We start from the raw sequence: 19438 nt of genomic DNA on the forward strand, positions 1-19438 counted from the left end.
GGGGGCACCGGGGGGGTGTGCGGGGTGGGGGCACGGGGCGGCGGGCGGGCTGGCTCACGTGCATTGTCGGCAGGCATGAAGACCAAGCATGCGCTGCGTCACCACATGAAGCTACACAAGGGCATCAAGGAGTACGAGTGCAAGGAGTGCCACCGCAAGTTCGCGCAGAAGGTCAACATGCTCAAGCACTTCAAGCGGCACACGGGTGAGCCGGCGGCACGGGAAGCCGGGAGACGGGCGGGGACACAGCTGCCTGTGGCTTCCCACTTCCTGTCGCTTGGCTCTCGGGAGCCGCCTCTGTCAGAGACAGTACCCTCCCTGCGAGCACCTGTCCCTGCATCGCCGCCCATGCACACAGGAGCCCAGGTTCCCGCTCGGCTCACCGCCGAGGCATCTGCTGAGCTCCCCCAGGTCTGCAGGGTCCGTGCCTTGCACCCAACCACGTGCCCGAGCGTGTGCCCACGAACCGATCACCCAAGGGCCGGCTGTCCGTCGCGGCTTTGTCTGGGGCAGGAGACGCTGGAACGTCTTACGTGTCTGTGTGTCCGCGGAAAACAACAGCGCACCCGCTAAAAGTGATGATGTGTGTTAACTTACATAGAAGTTTGTGATGCAGCAGGGAAAAAACAGCCCCTGTAGCAACAACTATGAGCTCTTTTCTCATAAAAGACGCGTGTGTGGATAAACGCATGTGAGAGCGAGAACCAGGGGACACGGGAACTGAGGGAAGGTTACCCCTGCTGACCGGCTGTGTCTGCGTGAAACTTCTTCCCTGTGGTTCCCTGTGTCCCCACCCCCCCCCATAACTGGGTTTTGAGAGCTGCACCACCTGGTCCAGCTTCCCTGCGTGCCCACCTCCCTCACTGTCCCCCCCCCGTCCCCTCTGCGTGCCGGCACCCCGTCACTGGTTGACCACGGGTGTCTTCCTGGGGAAGCTCTTCCAAGACTCACGCCGCCTTTTCTGGGAAGCGTCCTCACTCCCCACGACTGGGTCCTGAGCCACCTCCCGTCCCACTCCGCACTCCACAGCCACACAGGCCGCTGGGGTGTGGTCACCTCTGTCCCTGCCTGTCCCTCCACGAGCCACGGTGAGCCCAGGGACCCGTGCACATGGGGCTTCACACACGCTCCCAGGACCAAGCGCCGTGGGCCTCTGAAGTCACTCCTCGTTTCCATTTCTGGGGAAACCCTTGTTTATGAGGCATGCTGAGGGTCCTCTTCTTGTCTGTACAGAGGGGTGCTCCACGCGTGCTTGCCAGGCCACGGGCGAGTGGGATGACCCCCCCCCCCCAGACTGAGAGATGGATGAGCTCTGGGCAGCTGCAGAAATGCAGGTGCCGAGCAAGGCTGACCACATTGGTTCTGCCCGTGCGGAGTGGACGGAGGGCCCGGGGCCCGTGGCCTCGCCAGTCCCACCGCGGGAGGCGCTCGCCAAGCCGCCCGATGCTCCGGTTGAGTGTGGGAGCCCATGCTTGCTCTCTGGGGTCCCCTGGCCATTCCCTTCCCTGTGGCTTCTGCACACACGGAGACCCTCGGCCAAGGGAGCCCCTGAGGTTAGCGCACCCTCTCCTGCAGGGATTAAAGATTTCATGTGTGAGCTGTGCGGGAAGACCTTCAGCGAGAGGAACACAATGGAGACCCACAAGCTCATCCACACAGGTAAGCGGGGCGGCAGGCCAGGCGCTCGGCCCCCTCCGCAGTCCCTGGCGCGGCGCCCCGCATTTGCAGGAGTGGGACAGCTGTCCATCTGCTCGGCAGTGCGGGCTTCTTCAGGGCATTTGGTCTGCCCTGCCTCCACGGGTGGCCCCTGTGCCCCTTAAAAATCAGCCCACCAGGACTTTCAAATGTCCACTCCCGAATTTTCAAATGCTGGAGCAGCGTCACGCTCTGTGAGGGAGAGGCCGCCGTTCTGCTCATCTCGCCCGCTCGTCCCCACCCCGCCTGACTGGGCAGACGACCCTCACAGTGCGGCCCGAGGGTGAAGCTCCCGCTCGCCTGTCCTGTGGGCCGCGGGATGGCCCCGCTCGTGACCTCTGCTTGTGTCTTCCTCCCCATGTGTGCGGGAAGTGGGCAAGCAGTGGACGTGCTCCGTGTGCGACAAGAAGTACGTCACCGAGTACATGCTGCAGAAGCATGTGCAGCTCACCCACGACAAGGTGGAGGCGCAGAGCTGTCAGCTGTGTGGGACCAAGGTGTCCACCAGGGCCTCCATGAGCAGACACATCCGGCGCAAGCACCCGGAGGTGAGCCTGGGGCAGGCACGCGCGGCCCCTCCCTGCCCCCTGCCCCACCGCTCGGAGACCCGGCCGCACTGGCTCGTGGACCCCCCTCTGCAGACCCAGGCTTCCTAGAAGCGGGGCCCGGGCCGTACATTCCCCCTGCCCCTGGGAGGCGCCGAGCAAATGAATGAGTGAGTGAATGAATGAATGAATGAAGAGCTTCAAACATATTTTTTGCTGAAGTTACAGGTTGTTCTCACTGGAATTACAGCAAGACAGAAGCACAACCCTGGTCCCCTCCCTCCGTCCTTCCCATTGGGGTGGCTGACCCGGGGCGCAGAACGGGGACCTCCCAGTGCCGTGGGGGCCGAGGCTGGTCTGAGCCCCAGGGGGAGCAGTTGCCCAGAGGCAGGCTGACCCTGCCCGCCTGGGCGTGTGTTCCAGAGGAAGGTCCGGGGCACTAAATAATTCACGTACTTTAAAGAGAGGCAAAGTGAAAAACACAGGTAGAAAAACACGCGGGTCCGTAGCTATCAGATCGCTTTGGGGGCAGAAGTCACGGACAAAAGCATCCCTCGGTCTGCCTGGCAGAGAGTACCCCACTCGGGACGCTGTAGGCCCGGCGGGTGAGCAGAGGAAGCCAGGACGAAGGTGTCGGCCCTCCTGTCGGCAGCCGATCTAAGCTGCTGGGAGGAAGGTGACAGCCGTTCGAGGAGGAGACTCGAGGAACCGAGCGTGCACACACGTGCAGAGGAAACATACAAGGTTAAAACCCCAAAAAAGCCTTCAACCTCGCCGAGGCCCGGAAACGCGAGTGCCAACCGAGGATGCCATCCGTCGTCTGGTGGATCGGACTGACGGTGCTGGCTGGCTGGGGGCGGCGCGCTGGTCACTGACGTCCTCCTGGGGGCAGCACGGCCGTGTTGGGCCCCTCCCTGCAGCAGGAGCAGTGTGGCTACGGCGTAGCAGTGTGCTCGGGGTTTGAGACACACGTGCGAGTGGCCGTGGTAGCGTGTCCTACACGCTGTACGTGCGTATGCGACGCTCCCCGCTATGGAGTAAGTGGTCACGCAGGGAACAGAAGACGGCGTCGTGTGGCAGCCGGTGTTGAAATTACGCGCGCCGAGCCGCCCGCCAAGCCTCCCACTCTGTCGGCTGGCCGTGACACCGGGGCTCAGGGCCCAGGGCAGGTGCTGCAGGCCCCCATGTGCTGAGTCTGCAGTTTGTGTGAGCTCTCTGTCGCTGTTTGAGTTTCGGTAGTTACCGGTATTCACAAGGAGCGTGTAAGCCGGTCCCTGCAGCCCGGACGCGTGATATGCGTGGCTGGGTGCAGAGAGGGGCCTCGGCCAGCACAGAGGTGCTCAGCGAGCGCGTCTGTCTAGCGAGTCCTGTCAGCAGGGTCGGAGAGCACTCCCTAACGGGTTGATCACTCTGCAAGGTTAGCTTCCTGTGCCTGCTGCTCAAGTGGGGGCAGCATTCGCCACGAGCCCCCCCTGAGCGTGCCCGCAGCGGGCGGAACAGGCGTGCTGGCAGGGGAGGGCTCGCAGACGAAGGGCAGAGGACGCGCAGCCTTGGCTCTTCTCCGCTCTTGTTTCTCCAGGTTCAGGCCTCTTCTCCTGGGGCCGTTCCTTTGGATCCTTTCACCCTCCTTTCATTCTGTGTTGTTCAGACACACACATACGAAGCCGCCGCTGGTGGTGAGCCCTGGGGAGCCAGCCGTACAGGACGCGTCTCACCCTCCCGGACCTGACAGTCGGGGGTGGGAGACGGGGGAGAATAGGAGGTAGATGAGAACTGAGAGTAGTTACAAGGAACACATCACATGTCACAGAGGTGACCCCGGGCAGCTGAGGAGGTGGCGGTGGGGGGCGGGGAGGGATACCTGGGCGGGCTCTGCCGCGGTTGCTCACGAGGCCTGGCTGTGTGAGTGTGCGTGTGGCAGGGAGGGGGCAGGGATAGAGGTGGTGGTGCTGCTTGTGTTTATGGTGGCATTGATGATCCTGGTTGTGCTGGTAGGGTTGCTGATGGTTGTCACGGTGACAATGCAGGTGGTGCTGGTGGTTATGGTTGTCATGGTGACGATGGAGATGGAAGTGGGGTGCTGGTGACAGTGGGTGAGATCACATCAGTCACACCTGGCCACTTTCACTCCACGTCCTTTGCGAGCATCACAGTGTAGGTCCTGAGCTGAGCTGGGTCGGGAACCCGGGGGTGCCCGTAAGAGATAACAAGAGTCAGTTGCCGGCGCAGCATCCTGGGCTCATCACCTGTGCTCACCCATAGGTTCTGGCCGTGCGGATTGATGACCTGGACCACCTCCCAGAGACCACCACCATCGATGCCTCCTCCATTGGCATCGTCCAGGTACGCACCGAGCAGGCCCATGGCCTGGGGCAGGGAGGCTCGGACAGGTGTTGGGCGGAGCTGGAAGCAGAATTCCCTCTTCTTCAGGGACCTCAGGCTTGCTTATTAAGGCTTTCAACTGATTGGATGAGGCCCACCCACAATATGGAGGGTGATCTGCTTTGCTTAGAGTCCACTGATACAATGTTAATCTCATCTAAAAAAATACCTTCACAGCATCTTTGCTGGACAGCCAAACACGTGGGCACCTGAGCCCAGCCATGTTAACACATAAAATTAACTATCACAGGTGATTTCCATAAAAGGCCAGCATAACTAGATTGTTGTAACTAAAATAACTTTATTAGATGAACTTAGTTTTTAAAGAACTTTTAAGCCAATGCCTTCATAAAAATGGTGTTTTATTGTAAAGGGACTATGCCATGCTCTCGATTACTGTAAAATCACGGTCACACCTCTGTATTTGAAACAGTGCTTTGAGCACAGTGCTCAGGTGCTGGGTTGTAGTGAGTGAGCGCGAGAAGGCCTGTTCCCCTCCTCACTGTAGTGCCCCAGACGCCCATGGCTCACGTCCTGCTCCTACGAGGGCAATCCCATGATGGCCTCGCCCTGGCAGGCTTCCTCTGGGTCTGTCTGCTGCTGGGTGGGATCTCACCGTGTGGGATGGCACGAGAGGCCCAGAGGCGTGGTTGGTGACCAGGATGGCCTCTGACACCCAGCCCAGGCGTGGCATCGGCCTGGTTCTGGAAATTTGGTCACGCTGCAGCAGTGTGCCCTGGACAGGCAGAGGAGTGTGCAGGGCACCTGTCTGGGGTTGCCGTATGGCTGGGCACAGTAGTCGTCCCCAAAGGAGACGATGTAATGTTCTTGTAGTCACACCCGTTCTGATCCAAGGCCGTTTCTCTTGCGAATTTGCTTCAGCCTGGGGACGAGAGCACAGGCATGGATGGATTTTCAGCCTCAGGCTGAGCTCACGAGAGCTGAAATGGGCGTCAAAACTGTGTCTTTAGAGATGTTCACGTTCCAGCACAAAATGTGGCTTTTAAAAATATGACTTATATGTAATTTCCTTCACTTTTTCAAGAAAGTGAATCCAACAGGAACATGCCCCATCTCTGGAAGCACATGTGAGCAGACTTGCTGTGGTCACTCCGATTCCTAGGGCCGTGTCCAGGGACCATGCTGGGACCTCTGTGGCCACCCTGGGGACACAGCCCAGTGACCCGGACGTTACCAAAACTTGTGTTCCTGCAGCCTGAACTGAGTCTGAAGCAGGAAGATCTGGCCGAGGGGAAGCACGTGAAAGCCGCCAGGAGGGCCCACAAGAGGAAGCAGAAGCCAGAGGTGGAGGCGGCGGGAGCCCCGGGGCCGGAGGAGGCCGCCTTCAGCGAGTACTCAGAGAAGGAGCCCGTGCTGTCGGGTGTGGGGGACGAAACCGACTCCGCGGTGCAGAGCATCCAGCAGGTGGTCCCCTTCCTGCGGGGGCGGGGCATCCGGGGGAGCAGCTGGGGGGCGCGGGGACCTCACCCGTACCCCTGCGGATACGCTGATGCTGGCCGGGGCCCCGCGGTGGCGGGCGCTCCTTGGGGCACTTCTCCCATAAGCCAGCATCAGCAACGTACTTCCCAGCTCAGATCTAGAGGTCACACTTGTCACTGTGAATCACGGCTTGACCGTGGCGCCTGGGCGGGACAGCCGCCCCCGCCCGCGTGGGAACCGGGTGGTTTCTGGGGTTATAAGAGGCCCACGTGTGTCCCCTTAGCGTGGGAGTGGGGCCCGCTGCATCTGCCCCTGGTGAGGTCACACCCGAGGTCCCTGGAGGGTCGGCGGAAGCAGAGATGCACGTGGCCAGCCCGTCTGCTGCTTTTAACGGAAGCCTCCAATTCGCTCTCTTTGGTTTTGAGGCTCGCGATTCTCTCACCGACGTATGTCTCGTACTTGGTTTTGGGCGCTAATCGTAACGCAGACATTCTTGCACTTACTTGGCTGTTCGTTCCTCTCCGTGGAGAAGATGCTGCTTCTCCTGGATTTTCTCAGTCCTGGTGCCGCAGATGTGGGGGGTGCTCTTTGTAGCTTGATCGCTGGGGTTTTCGTTCGCCAGCGACAAGGTGCGGGAGAGGAGCGACCGGAAAACGCAGAGCGCGCCTTCTTCTGCCTTTCTCGTCATTACTTTCCTCTGTTTTTTTCCTGGCCCGTGAGATCTTTTGTTTTTCGGTCCAGCGAGCGGCTCCGTGGTCCCGTCTGTATCTTACTGCTCTGCTTCACTAGAATTATTTTTCTGGGACAAAACTAACTTGGTTTAATCCTTCACCAAAAGACGTTTTCCTCTCTTCCTTTGGGCCAGGCGGGGGGCCAGGCATGGGGTTCCTGCAGCAGAAGGCTCTGCCGTTGGCCGTTCTGCAGACTGTTAATGGTCCTGCATTATGTGTGACCCTTGCAGGTGGTAGTGACCCTGGGTGACCCAAATGTGACCACTCCGTCGAGCTCAGTGGGCCTGACCAACATCACCGTGACCCCTATCACCACCGCCGCTGGGACTCAGTTTACCAATCTCCAGCCCGTGGCTGTTGGGCACCTAACCACCCCGGAGCGCCAGCTGCAGCTGGACAACTCCATCCTGACCGTGACCTTTGACACCGTCAGCGGCTCCGCCATGTTGCACAACCGCCAGAATGACATCCAGATCCACCCCCAGCCCGAAGCCTCGAACCCGCAGTCCGTGGCCCACTTCATCAATCTGACCACGCTGGTCAACTCCATCACACCCCTGGGGAACCAGCTCGGCGACCAGCACCCGCTCACGTGGCGTGCGGTGCCGCAGACGGACGTCCTGCCGCCCCCCCCGCCGCAGGCGCCCCCCCCCCCCCAGGGGCCCCCCCCGCCGCAGGTGCAGGCCGAGCCCCAGCAGCAGATGTACAGCTACTGAGTCGCGCGACCCGGAACTCAGACAGAGACCGACACACGGGTGTTCTTTTTTATTTTTGAGATTCGTTTGCTGGATACCAAACCGAGAAAAAAAAAATCTTATGGCAATGTGAGGTTGACTTAGCTTTGCAGAACTCTCTCCAGATCCCCCGCCTGGCATCACACTCTGTCGGCGCACCTCGAGTGACCCCTGGCAGGGGGTGGCCGCACGTGCCAGCCGCACGGCCCGTGCCCAGCAAGGTGGCACGTCACTGGCCCGGCCTTGCTCGTGGCGGCCGCCCCCAGCAGAACTCAGTCTGGGGGACACGGGCTCTGGGAAAGTGGGGCAAGCGGGAACAGAGAGGCGAGCGATATGTCAGGAGGAACACAGTGGCTCGCCTGCCTCCTTCAGGGCGTAGTTACCGCAGCGGGGGACGCAGTGAGGATCCCCACAGGGCAGCGCGCCGCGAGGAAACTCCCGATTTCTCACTTCTGGGTGTTTTTGGCGAATGAGCAGTTAGACGTTAAAGTGACGTTTATTTTCTTTGAAATTTGAGTTGAGTCAAATTTGTTATACAACTTTGGGCCGAAGATGTGTGAGAAGGCACCCTGTGGCTGCGGACGACCCTCTGGGCGCAGTCGGTCCGGGCGAGGGGTCTCTGGGGTCGCTGACTCGGGCCTCAGAGGCGTCTTTGTAACATAACGTGGATCGATGTTTTGTTTTGTTTTGTTTTTTTTTTTTACTTTATTTCAAGCCTATGTTATGGATTCAAGACTGTCGTGGCCACGTTGTTTTTGATTTTTAACATGCTGAAGTCGTTTGCACTGTAGGAATGTTGGTCCGCGTGCAGCTCTGCATGGCTTCTTGAGCGCAAGGGACACAGCACTGTGTGTGACAAGTCCCTTCTGGCGGCTCCTGCAGAGCTGCCTGGGGATCCTCTGCCAGCCAAATATATTTATTACGGCTGAGACTCAGCCAAACCCACCGAAGAACAGGGAAGAAATTCATGTTTTCTTTCTGTCTCAACTGAATTCCAAAGGTTGACGTGTTTTAAGACCAGTGTTCTAGAAAAATGTTGAACGAGCTTGGCTCTTCAGAGCAGGAAAATAGAGGTTTTTCTGAAGTACAGAGGTACTGCGGTTTCCTGCCAGGCAGCAATGAAAGCAGAAGAGGTTAGTTCACGAGGAGAAGCGTGAACAGCCTTCGTGGACAAACGTGCCGAGTAACAGCCACGTCTCCGTCCCTGGGACATGCGCTTTCACGCACGTGAGCACCTGTCAGAGGTGCTGGGCCAGGCTCACGCCCTCCTGCTGCTCAGCCAGGGACACAGGGGCTCGGTGTTTACCCTCCTGATACCTTGTAACACTGTCCACAATGACATCATAACATTTGCCTTATTCTGGCCTCCTCACTCTTTATCGTGCATCCTATATTCCTTGGGAGATCCACGTGGAGGAAAGAACGACAAGGAGTCAAGAAGTGCATACATAGGCCGGAGGAATCTTGTGTTGCCAGTGAGGCTAAGGCTGATTCGTTCTGCAAAATGCAAGTTTCCCAGCACTTCACTTTATTCCGATTAGCAAGATTCTGAGGCTAGGGCTAGAATTTGTTTTGTGCAATGCATGCCTTCAGAACTACGGAGATGCTCACACACGCAGTACGTAAGAGGGCCTCCAGACACAGCTCAGTCACACTTCTGTCTCCTACCTGGCGGTCGAATTCATAGTGGGAGATTATTTGACTTTTTAATTTATGATAATTATTTTTATGTTATTTATGTATATAATTAACTGCTTTATACACAATAGTTTCATCAAATGAACTTGGGCTAGGAGTGATATATTTTCTAAAATATTGTCTTCATTCTCCAAATATAAAAGGTCTGGGTACCCACGGGATCATCAAGAGCACCAAGGTTCCTAACGTATTTTTTTAAAAAAATCACTGACAATTTTTTTTTTTTTTTGCTCTTGCAGCATAGAAAGGGTGAATGACCAACTAAAAATACAAACACAGTTAACCCTCTGTTAGCCTTTATCTCTTACTCCTCGTCCCGGTGTAATAAAGGCCTTTTAAATCACAATTTTATTTTTTTAAAGACATTGTTTTCGTGCCTGGAGTAAGGATGCATCAAATGTTTTTAAAGCACCTCGTGTAGGCTGTGTGGCCCTGGTGCCCTCCCACTGTTCTTTCACACACACCAGTGGAACGATCCTTCGTGTAACCATCAGTTAGAACTCTGAATAAAAATCGGATTTGCTCCTGAGTTTTCTGTGACACACTTGGTCTTAATAGGGTCACTGTGGGAGGCAAAATAGGTCCCTGTCGTCTTAAAACCATTGCTATGAATTTGCATACAAGGGACTGGGGAGCAAAAAAAAAAAAAAAAGTGCCACTCAGCCAAGAGAGTCCCCGACTGTAGGTTGTTCTGCACATACATCCCTGTTTACTGATGGGAAGTGTTTAAATTTTCAACTGATCCCAGGTGGACAGCTATGTTCATAGGAGCGGCCTCCAAGCTCTGTGAGTCCGTGTTGGTTATTCTAAGAAATCTCGGGAACTTACTCGTGACCTGTGGATTTGTAAAGTTGTGTAGTTCCGTGTCACTTTCACGGTGTGAATCTCACGGAGCTGGATCCAAGGCCACGGTGGCGAGGAGGGGACTGGGTCTCTGAAGCGGCGCTCGCGGGGGACGCATGGCCTGTGTCGGGCGCCACCTCACCGTGCCCGACGGGAGCCTGCCTTGGAGAATCCGGGTGTGGGGGGCAGAGTCACGGACCTTACGCGTTCTTTCCAGCCACGGCGTCCGAAGGCGTAGAGCTCGTGGCTTCTCAGCCCAAGACGGCATCGTCAGTGACGTCCCGTGGGATTTTGAAAGGCATTGAGACTGTTTTGAGAAGTTGAGTGTGTTTTGTGTCCCATCAGTTTGTATAATGACAAATAAAAGGTGCAGTGACCTGTGTTTTTCACTTGCTGGCCCTCTGCCCAAACTGCCCGTCCCGTGTCATCACACACTGGGAGTCATTTGAGGACGGTTGTGGCTCCCCCTGCCCATTGTGTCGTGTTTCCTGCCCAGCCCGGAACCCATACAGTCTTTGGGGCATTTGAAATGTTCCCGGACATACTGAGCTGTCAGAAGCTTTCACAGGGGGTTAAAAAAAGGCAATGAAGAAGGTGCATGTGGGCATTTTTTGCAAAGCTTAGATCAGGGGAGAATGGACAGGGAAAGTTGGAGCAGCCAGAGAGGGGAGAACCGAAAAGCAGGGCATTTCTTTGGCCAGGGGCCCTGGAACGATCCCTTACGTTATCGGACAAACATTTAATTATATGTTCCGATTTGTTAGGAGCGGTCATTGTAAAGTTATGAAACGCCCGAGGTGCCATCTGCTGTTTAGGGAGTTGAGCTATGAGAGCCTGTCTTAGATCCGTTAATCGTATTTTCGGGAGCTTCGGGGGGCAGCTCTCATCTGCCCTCCGGCCCCGGAGGAGCCCCTTGCTGTGTGTGCCAGACCCTGTGGCTGTCTGTGCAGCCTTTCAGAACACTTCAAAGGAAGAAGGGGGATTGCTGCTCAAACACATGGGACTTCTCTGTGAAGTATGGATACTGAGAAGCAATTTGCTCCACTGACCGCCGCGTGGTGGGACCGAAACTAACAACAGCAATCTGTGAATAGTCTTTCCACGCACACGGGAAACCAACTCCCGTACGACGGAGGGACCTGAGCGCACCAACATTCAGGGGCCCTGGTTCTGGAACGGCGGGGGGGGGGGGCGGGGAATGAGCTTGTGTGGTGGTGCGGCAGGTGCAGCAGGTAGAATAATCCAGCAGTGGCCCTAGGTGGCCCGGACAAAGAGCCGGCACCGTGGTCCCTGGGCGCAGACCACACCCGCGAGCCTGGCGCTGCACGTCCTGCTGCTTTGAGCCGAGCAGCCTCCTCTTTCCCCACCGACAGGTTTGCCTGCCCACATCCGCTCCGTACAGACGGATCCCCTTCAGTGGGACATAGACCCACCCCGTGTCCTCACAGAGAGCCCAGCCCCGCACACTTCCTGTCTCTAGATCAGCAGGGCCACACTAGGAGCTTATCCCGCCTGTGCTGTGGGGGGTGCGGAGGGGCGACGCTGGCTGCTTCCTTCGCTGAAGCAAAGTGCACCGGCTCCTCTCCACGAATCAGGACGTCTCAGCACCAAGCTCGGCGCGTCTAACCTGTGGGATTTATGACCCCAAAGCTGGCCCTCTCCCGCTGCGCCCACGTAAGCCAACAGCCCCGTCATCCATCTCATCACCCAGAGCCAACCTGGACGTGTCCCTGTGTCCCACATTTACGTCTGAGTGCTTAGGGACCCGTCAGGTTTCACCACATCCTTGACTGTTCCCCGCCCCAACTTGCCCCCGACAGCCCCTCCACCCCACTCCCGTCCCCAGGAGTCTGTTCTCCACGCCACCTTGACGGCCCTCTAAGGGTGCCCTTCTACTGTGTCGTCCATGCACCAAGTCCAGTGTCCTCCAGTGGGTTCTGAGTGCCCTCTGGACACAACCAGGTCCTTTCTGTGGCTCGAGGCTCCCTCCAGCCGCGCCCCTCCTGGGGTCCCTGCACCTGGTTAATGCCTGCTTGTCCTTCAGACCCCGGCTCAAATGTCCCTTCCTCAGAGAAGCCTTCCTGCATCCTCCAGAAGCTAGCACTTCCCACTCTGTGAGCAAGCTGTATGTTCTCGGCACAGCACTCACCAGTTGGGGATGACTGAGTGCTCACCAAGGAGCGTTATTTGTCCCAATCCTCGCTTCCCTGCTATTCAATCAGCTCCAGAAGGAAGGGACTGTGCTGTTTTCTTCATCATGTTGTCGTTTTCCCGGGTCCACCCAGCGCAGTGAAGCCAGATGCAAGCCAAGGTTACGAACGCTTGGAGTGAAGGGCCGTCCCTTGCCAGTCAAGTCTCACATTCGAGGTTACGAACGCTTGGAGTGAAGGGCCGTCCCTTGCCGGTCAAGTCTCACATTCGAGGTTACGAACGCTTGGAGTGAAGGGCCGTCCCTTGCCGGTCAAGTCTCACATTCGGTTTGTGTGGTTTCGTAGGACTTACTGTGGACTGAGCACTGTGCCTCATTCTTCCTACGCTCTGTATCCGTCACATACGATGTTCTCTTCATATATTCTGTCTCGTGTAGTACTCAGAAAACCCTGTTTGGTCAGAATGGGCTACTTCATGATGCAGTAACAAACAACCCTAAAATCTTAGCAGCTTGAAACAGCAAATATCCTTATTGCTAAAGCTGTTGGACTCCTGAGTGACTTCTTCAGTCACTCAGCGAACAGCCCCCCACCACCCCAGCCCATGTGCCGCTGGTTGTCCTGCCAAAGGGAAAAAAAACTCTGGGGTCTTGAACATGCAACTCCCCGATCAGAGCACTCCTGCTTCTGGCCAAGGGGGACTAGGGACTGGGTTTACCCTCCTGTATTGAAACTAAAAGCCAAGCGAAACACATGACACCTGGGAACTCGAGCCCTCGGCATCAGGAGTGAAGGACAGGGCTCCCTGAGAGATCAAAAACCAGCAAGGCAAGCCCTGTGACTGCCCAGCTTTTAGCTGGGAGAGTTTCCAGGCTGCAGCGAGAGGGAGCCCAGGCAGAGGACAGCAGTCTCTGAACCGATGGGATGGACCTGGCGGTCCAGGAAGGCCAAAGCAGCTAGAGTTTCCTAGGCGGAGAAAAGAGAGCTGTACAGAGAGAAAAGTACTCCAGAGATCAGCAGAGCATCCCCCTCACATGTTCAGCTGAGCACTGTCAGGGCACGCATGTGAAGAAGGTAACTGTTCCCACTGTGCAGAGTAAGAAGACTCTAACTTGGGGCCCTTGGGGCAGAGTTCTCAGAAACATTCTGTGTAAACGCCGTGGGAAATCGCACTAAGCTCTGCCCTGGTCCCACCTAACAAAGCTTAAAAGCAAAACATGAAAGCTTAAAAGCAAAACAAAGCTTAAAAACAAAATCAAACTGTTTCCAAGATCCTTAACTGACTCCCAGAACAAAGCCGAAGCACTTTTTTTAAGCTTTTATTTATTTGAGAGAAAGAGAGGGAGAGGGAGCACGAGGAGGGGGAGGGGCAGAAGGAGAGGAAGAGGGGCAAGCAGATTCCCCACTGAGCGTGGAGCCCCACACGGGGCTTGATCCTGGGACCCCGAGACCATGACCTAAGCCAAAGTTAGATGCTTAATGGACTGAGCCACCTAGGCGCTCCTGAAGCATATTTTTATAGGAACATAAAAATATCCATCCCCCAGCCATGTAGCATTCATGAGGGCAGCCGATCAAAAATTACCAGACCATGAAGAATCAGGAAAATAGGACCCATGATGAGGAACAAAATTAATAAAACCCAGCTCAGAAATGATAAAATTACTAGACAGGGACATTAAAAGAGTAAATTTAACTGTTTTCCATATGTTCAAAAAGCTAGAGGGAGAATTACTCATGTTAGAGGCATGGAGGGTGTGTTTTTAAAAACAGATCTGATTGAACTCCTAGAGGGAAAACTTCAGTGATGACATGAAAAGTATGCCAGATGGTGTTAACGGAAGGTCAGACTCGGCAGAAGAAAGGATCAGTGAACTGACAGCAATAAAGTCTATCCAAAATGAAATATGCAGAAAAGGCGCTTGGGGGAAAACTGAGCAAGCATCAGTGAGCTGTGGGACAACTTCAAGCAGCCCAGTATATGGGATATTCAAGTCCCTGAAGAGTCCTCAGAGCAGGGAGGGGAGAGACTGGAAAAATATCTGAGGAAATCATGACCCTAATTTTTCCAAATTGGAGGAAAACTATAAACCCACAGATTCAAGAAGCTCAATGAATCCCAAGCACAAGATCATGAAGAAAAGCATGTAAAGGCATATGATAACAAAATTGCTTAAGACCAATGATAAGGAAAAAACCTAAGAGCTTCCAGAGGAAAAAGACACACGACTCCAGGGAACAAAGACAATGTTGACCGACGACTCAGCAACATAGTGCCAACCAGAAGTGAGGCAAGCAGCATGCTTGAAGTATTGAAGGAAATGCTCAACATAAATTCTGTTTTTTTAAGATTGATTGATTGATTTTAGAGAGAGAGAGAGAGAGCTAGACCATGAGCACAGTGGGGGGAAGAAGAGGAGGGGGAGAAGCAGACTCCCCTCTGAGCATGGAGCCCAACATGGGCCTTGATCTCACGACCCTGAGATCAGAACCTGAGCCAGAAAAACCAAGAGTTGGCTGCTTAACCGACAGAGCCATGCAGGTGCCCCCAGTCAACATAAATTTTATACCCAGCAAAAATATCTTCCAAAAGAAAAAAAAGGTAGCTAAAGAAAGACTTTTTCAAATGCAGAGAGGATGGAAGAGTGAGGCGCAGCAGATCAGCACTCCAGCAATCCTAGAGGAAGCCCTTTGGGCAGCGGGAAGACTGCAGCGGACAAGAGAGCTTTGTTATGGTAAATGATCACACAGTGGAAATCCAAAAAAATAAAGATATTTATGTGACACAATCATATAAGTCTAATGCCTAAAGTTTCAATACATATTTGAAGACCCTGGGGTACATATCAGTGTTCAAATATATAAGCTGGTGAAGGATTTGGTTTAAAAAAAATCCTATTCCCTGGACTGCCTCCACCCATCCTGATCACTGCCTTCCAGCTTTCTAGCATCCTCCCTGTCACAGGCTATTGGAGACTCCTGATGGATGAAATGAAAGATAGTGGAAGTTTCCCATAAAGACCATAGTAAAAAAAATACCCATGTCTCATGTTTTTAGTCTTTTGGGATCCCAAGTAAAAATCTGTCTCTGCAGCAGGTTATCTTTTTGGTAGCCCGCACATGGATTTTTCTACTTCTTTAGAAATAGCTGAAACGTGTGTACTAGATTTTTAGTTTTTATGTACATCTTGTAAGCATCAATAAAAATATGTAACTGAAATGAATTGTATTTCAGTATCCAGCAGACCAGTTTAGGACAAGAGTAGTAGTAGCCTGTTGTACTGACCCTTGCTTGGGCAGGGGCTCTGTGAACACGAGCTCACTTAACGCCTTTAACCTTCTGAGATGGCGGTCATCTCGTCATGGGGTGATGTGGGGTTTCTCAGCCACAAGGTTCACCTCCTTGCCAGTGAAATATCATTAGACCATTTTCTTAATGTATCTGTAATGCCATATTTGTGGAATCAGGTTTCTTCCCCTGTATTATTAGAACAGTGTCGGTACTTTTGGCGAAATTGTGGTATGAGAAGCTGCTAGCCCCCTACTTGGGCCAAATAATTCCTTTTAAGAAAAGAACACTGTTGGTGGAGATAACGCACACTAGGCAGACATTCCTTGGCTCCTGACTAAGAGCATCCCACCAGGATTTATCAGAATGCTCCCGAAATAACCAGCATCTGAATGTGATACCTAATAGTACAGAGACTTTTCTTTTTTAAACTAGGACCCATTTTTTTTTTCCTTTTTAATTTAAAAGGCTACAACAACAAAAATATTAAATGACTTCACTGGCTCCTGTTGGTTATGGCTCCCGTAAGCGAGCTTTCCCACTCTGGCTATAATTAACTGCCGTCCCCACCCCTGCCTCCAAGTGGAGTCAAAGCCTAAATATTTCAACTGATTCCTCACCAGCGACAGGCAGACTTCTGACTCTCCAGGGCTCGCGGCACCTCCCGTGTACAATGCAAATGTGAGAACTTCTGTTTGGTGGACAGCTCATCCCTGGCTCCAGTGACTCAGGGCTGAGCCAAGCGTCTTTCTCCTCAACTTGGGACCAGCTCAAGTTTTATAGCCCTTAGCTGCAATTTGGCACCACGATTTCCAACCAAGAACAGAAATCTGGCTAAACTACCCCGGACATGATTTATTTTTATTAATGAAGCAAGTGGAAGAGATTTCACAATGTCACACAACCATGTGAGTGTTCCTGTCCCCAAACACCTTCATGTTGGATAATGGAGGGTACGTCTTCTTCTGTCCTCACTAAAGGTCAAGAAGAGCGAGGAGAGTTAATGTCTCAAAACCTCTCACTTTGTAAACCCACCAACGAACTCCCTAACCGGTCTTTGTCCTTCTGCGTTTTCTCCAGACATGCTCTCCTCTCTGACTCGACTCTGAACCTTCGGGGTTCCCAATATTGACTGTAAACTCTAAATTTTACTTATTGTAGTTAAGGGTCTTCCTGACGAGGGCTGTGTGCGTGTTGTTGAAGTCTGGCGACTTAAAAACCCTGAATCATTTCACTTAAGTTAAATGTGACAAGTGCATAGAGAGCTTCTAGAATATATTGACTAGCGTCCTGTCTCCGGCAGTAAAGATCACAGAACATCTCCAAGAGGATAATGTTTTTAAAATCCTCACTTTCCCAGGGGTGATAAAACCACAATGAGTCTGCACCACCTGCCTGTGTTCCGACGAAGGGGAACTGAGCATGCCTGAACCACCGTGGAGGCAGGAGTCCGCTTGTGGGCACCGGCAAGAGGCACAACGGCCCCGAAACATCTGAACAAAGAACATTGCTCAGATGTAGAGTCCTTACCCACACCTTCATACCCGATGTGACTGCAAGGCTGGGGGGAAACTACCTGTTACTCACCGCAGGTTCTATCTTTACTCTGTGCACCAATAATAAGCTCATTTTTGCACAGGCTAAACGCCATCTCTTGTTCTTGCAAACAAACAGTTCATCATTGTGCGTTTCTGTGCCTTGCTTTTCTTTCTAGGCATGTTGCTCCCCCCATACATCTTTGAACTTGATTTATTGACTGATCAGTTTCCCAGGGGAATTTAAATTTTTGACCAATCCGGCATCCAAAGCATTGTGGTTACATCAAAGCTGAATGCGTTTTACAAACTTCAGATATTAAGTTTGCGAAGAGACTAAGTCCATTACTGTCGCATGACGCTGGGGGGGACACGAAGCTTCCCGGGCTCTCTAGCTTGTGTGGTGCTCTGTCTTCCCTTCACCTTGCCGTGCACGTGTAAACACTGCTTACATTACCAATCTTTCCTTCGCTTTTAGAATGCCTTGCAGAGAGTAATGGTACCTCACTCACAGCCAGGAAATCATCACCCAGTTGAAGGAGCTCTTTTTATAATACACAGGACGTGCCTTTAGGGTGGGAAACATGCCCTCAGGAGAACGTTCGGCTTGTCCCTCTTGTCCAGGAACGTTTTCAAAAATGGTTAAGTTTTTGATCTCGAGAAACAATAGATTCCAGAACACGGTAAAATCAATTGCTTTTTTTTTTTTTTTTTTCCTTGTTAACAAATGAAATACCCTTGCAAAATATTTTTTCTGTGGTCCGGATTTCATTAGGACAGTCAAAGTATGACGTTTTGAAGGTTCCTGAATCACGGTGCTGTGCTTCAAATCGGCACTCCCTTTTGAATCTTAAGGCAGGGCATGACTGGGTGTAGAGCACGAACAGCTGTTCTGGACAGACTGGCAGGTGATTCCTAATTAATCATGGAGGTGCAGTAGGCCTTGAGTAACTTCTGAACTGAATGGGCAAGGCTGTGACGTCAGCATCACGTCATTACTCTACAGGGAAGGGTCAGCCTGGGAAGGCAGAGGAGACGGGGGTGAGGGGAAGAGATGGGGCGGTGGTTGGGGGAGCCCCAGTAGGCCACATTCACAGACTTGCCTTCCTCCCAGCTGCCCCTGGGAAAACACTGTGTGCCAGTCTGGTAGGAGTTCTTTTTCACGTTAATTATATTTTGATTTGAAGTTCTCTTAAGAAAGGTCTAGAAAATGCATTACTTGCTGTTAAGATTCCGGGGGTGGGGGAAATGGAAGCTCAGAAATGGGAAGTTTTAGAAATGTTTAGAGTTTTTAAGAGAGAATGGCATATTTTATTGTAGTTACTGTTTTTATTCGTCTAAAGGAATCGGTCTTTTTTTTTCTCGAGAAGTCAAGTGCACGTACTTTTGGATATCCATCCAACAAATAGCTTCATCGGGTGCAAGCTTAAGGAAAGCCATTTACCAGAAAGCTAAAGTACCTTTAAAGGTATTCGTCTTCCTAGCTTATAATTTTGGGTGACACAGACTTTTTTGGGCTTGACAGATTCGGGACGCCCTCAGACTATGTGCGGAATCAGGGTGATCCTGCTGTCCGGGGCCAGCAGCAAGGGGAGAATTTCGCCTTCTTCTAATTTCTAGGAACCTCCCTAATTTTGTACTGATGTGGGGAGCCGAAGGCCCCCGCCTCGTGCACTTACAAACCACTTAGGTCCCGGACATCTGTGATGAATTAAAATGGTCAGAAGGTGCTTGATCCTTGACCACTCCACTTCCAAATGGGAAGCACGCATGTTGGTGCATTCTAAGATCAGGCAGCACATGGCTGGGCTCGCATGACCCATGATAAAATCTGCTGTTGGCCTAATGATGCTTTCCAAATTTGAGGCCCTGTTCACAGCAGCTTTTCTCGTGAGAAATGTCAGTTGAAATAAAACATTTTCTTCCATGCAGTCTCTCAAACACACACACACACACATTCACAAATTCAACTCAAGTTCCAAGATTTTTGGCTAGCTTTTTTTTTTTTTTTCAAAACTTATTTTATTCATTTATGTACTTTAAGTATCTCCATGCCCAATGTGGGGCTTGAACTCATGACCCCGAGATGAAGAGTCCCATCCTCTATGGACTGAGCCAGCCCCTCGATAGCATTTTATTTATTTATTTTTTTTAATTTTTTTTTAAAGATTTTATTTATTTATTTGACAGAGACAGAGATAGGGAGAGCAGGAACACAAGCAGGGAGAGTGGGAGAGGGAGGAACAGGCTTCCTGCCAGGCAGGAAGGGACTCCTGATGTGGGACTCGATCCCAGGACCCTGGGATCATGACCTGAGCCGAAAGCAGACGCTTAACGACTGAGCCACCCAGGCGCCCTCGATGAGCATTTTAAAATAGATTTTTAAATATTCATTG

The 19438-nt window shown here is 52.9% G+C and overlaps 1 protein-coding gene across 1 annotated transcript in view; it reads left to right on the top strand.

Moving 5' to 3' along the window:
• Positions 1–7685, top strand: part of PRDM15 (PR/SET domain 15) — a 46476-nt gene extending 38791 nt beyond the window's left edge. Inside the window, exons 19-24 of the mRNA XM_044913374.1 lie at positions 74–205; positions 1576–1659; positions 2068–2243; positions 4503–4583; positions 5838–6047; positions 7024–7685. Coding sequence (XP_044769309.1) covers positions 74–205; positions 1576–1659; positions 2068–2243; positions 4503–4583; positions 5838–6047; positions 7024–7509 — 1169 coding nt within the window. The 3' untranslated portion in view covers positions 7510–7685. The remainder of the gene's footprint in view (positions 1–73; positions 206–1575; positions 1660–2067; positions 2244–4502; positions 4584–5837; positions 6048–7023) is intronic.
• The last annotated feature ends 11753 nt before the right edge of the window (positions 7686–19438 follow it).

Source organism: Neomonachus schauinslandi, chromosome 1 (genome assembly GCF_002201575.2).
Source record: "Neomonachus schauinslandi chromosome 1, ASM220157v2, whole genome shotgun sequence".
NCBI classification, from domain to species: domain Eukaryota; kingdom Metazoa; phylum Chordata; class Mammalia; order Carnivora; family Phocidae; genus Neomonachus; species Neomonachus schauinslandi.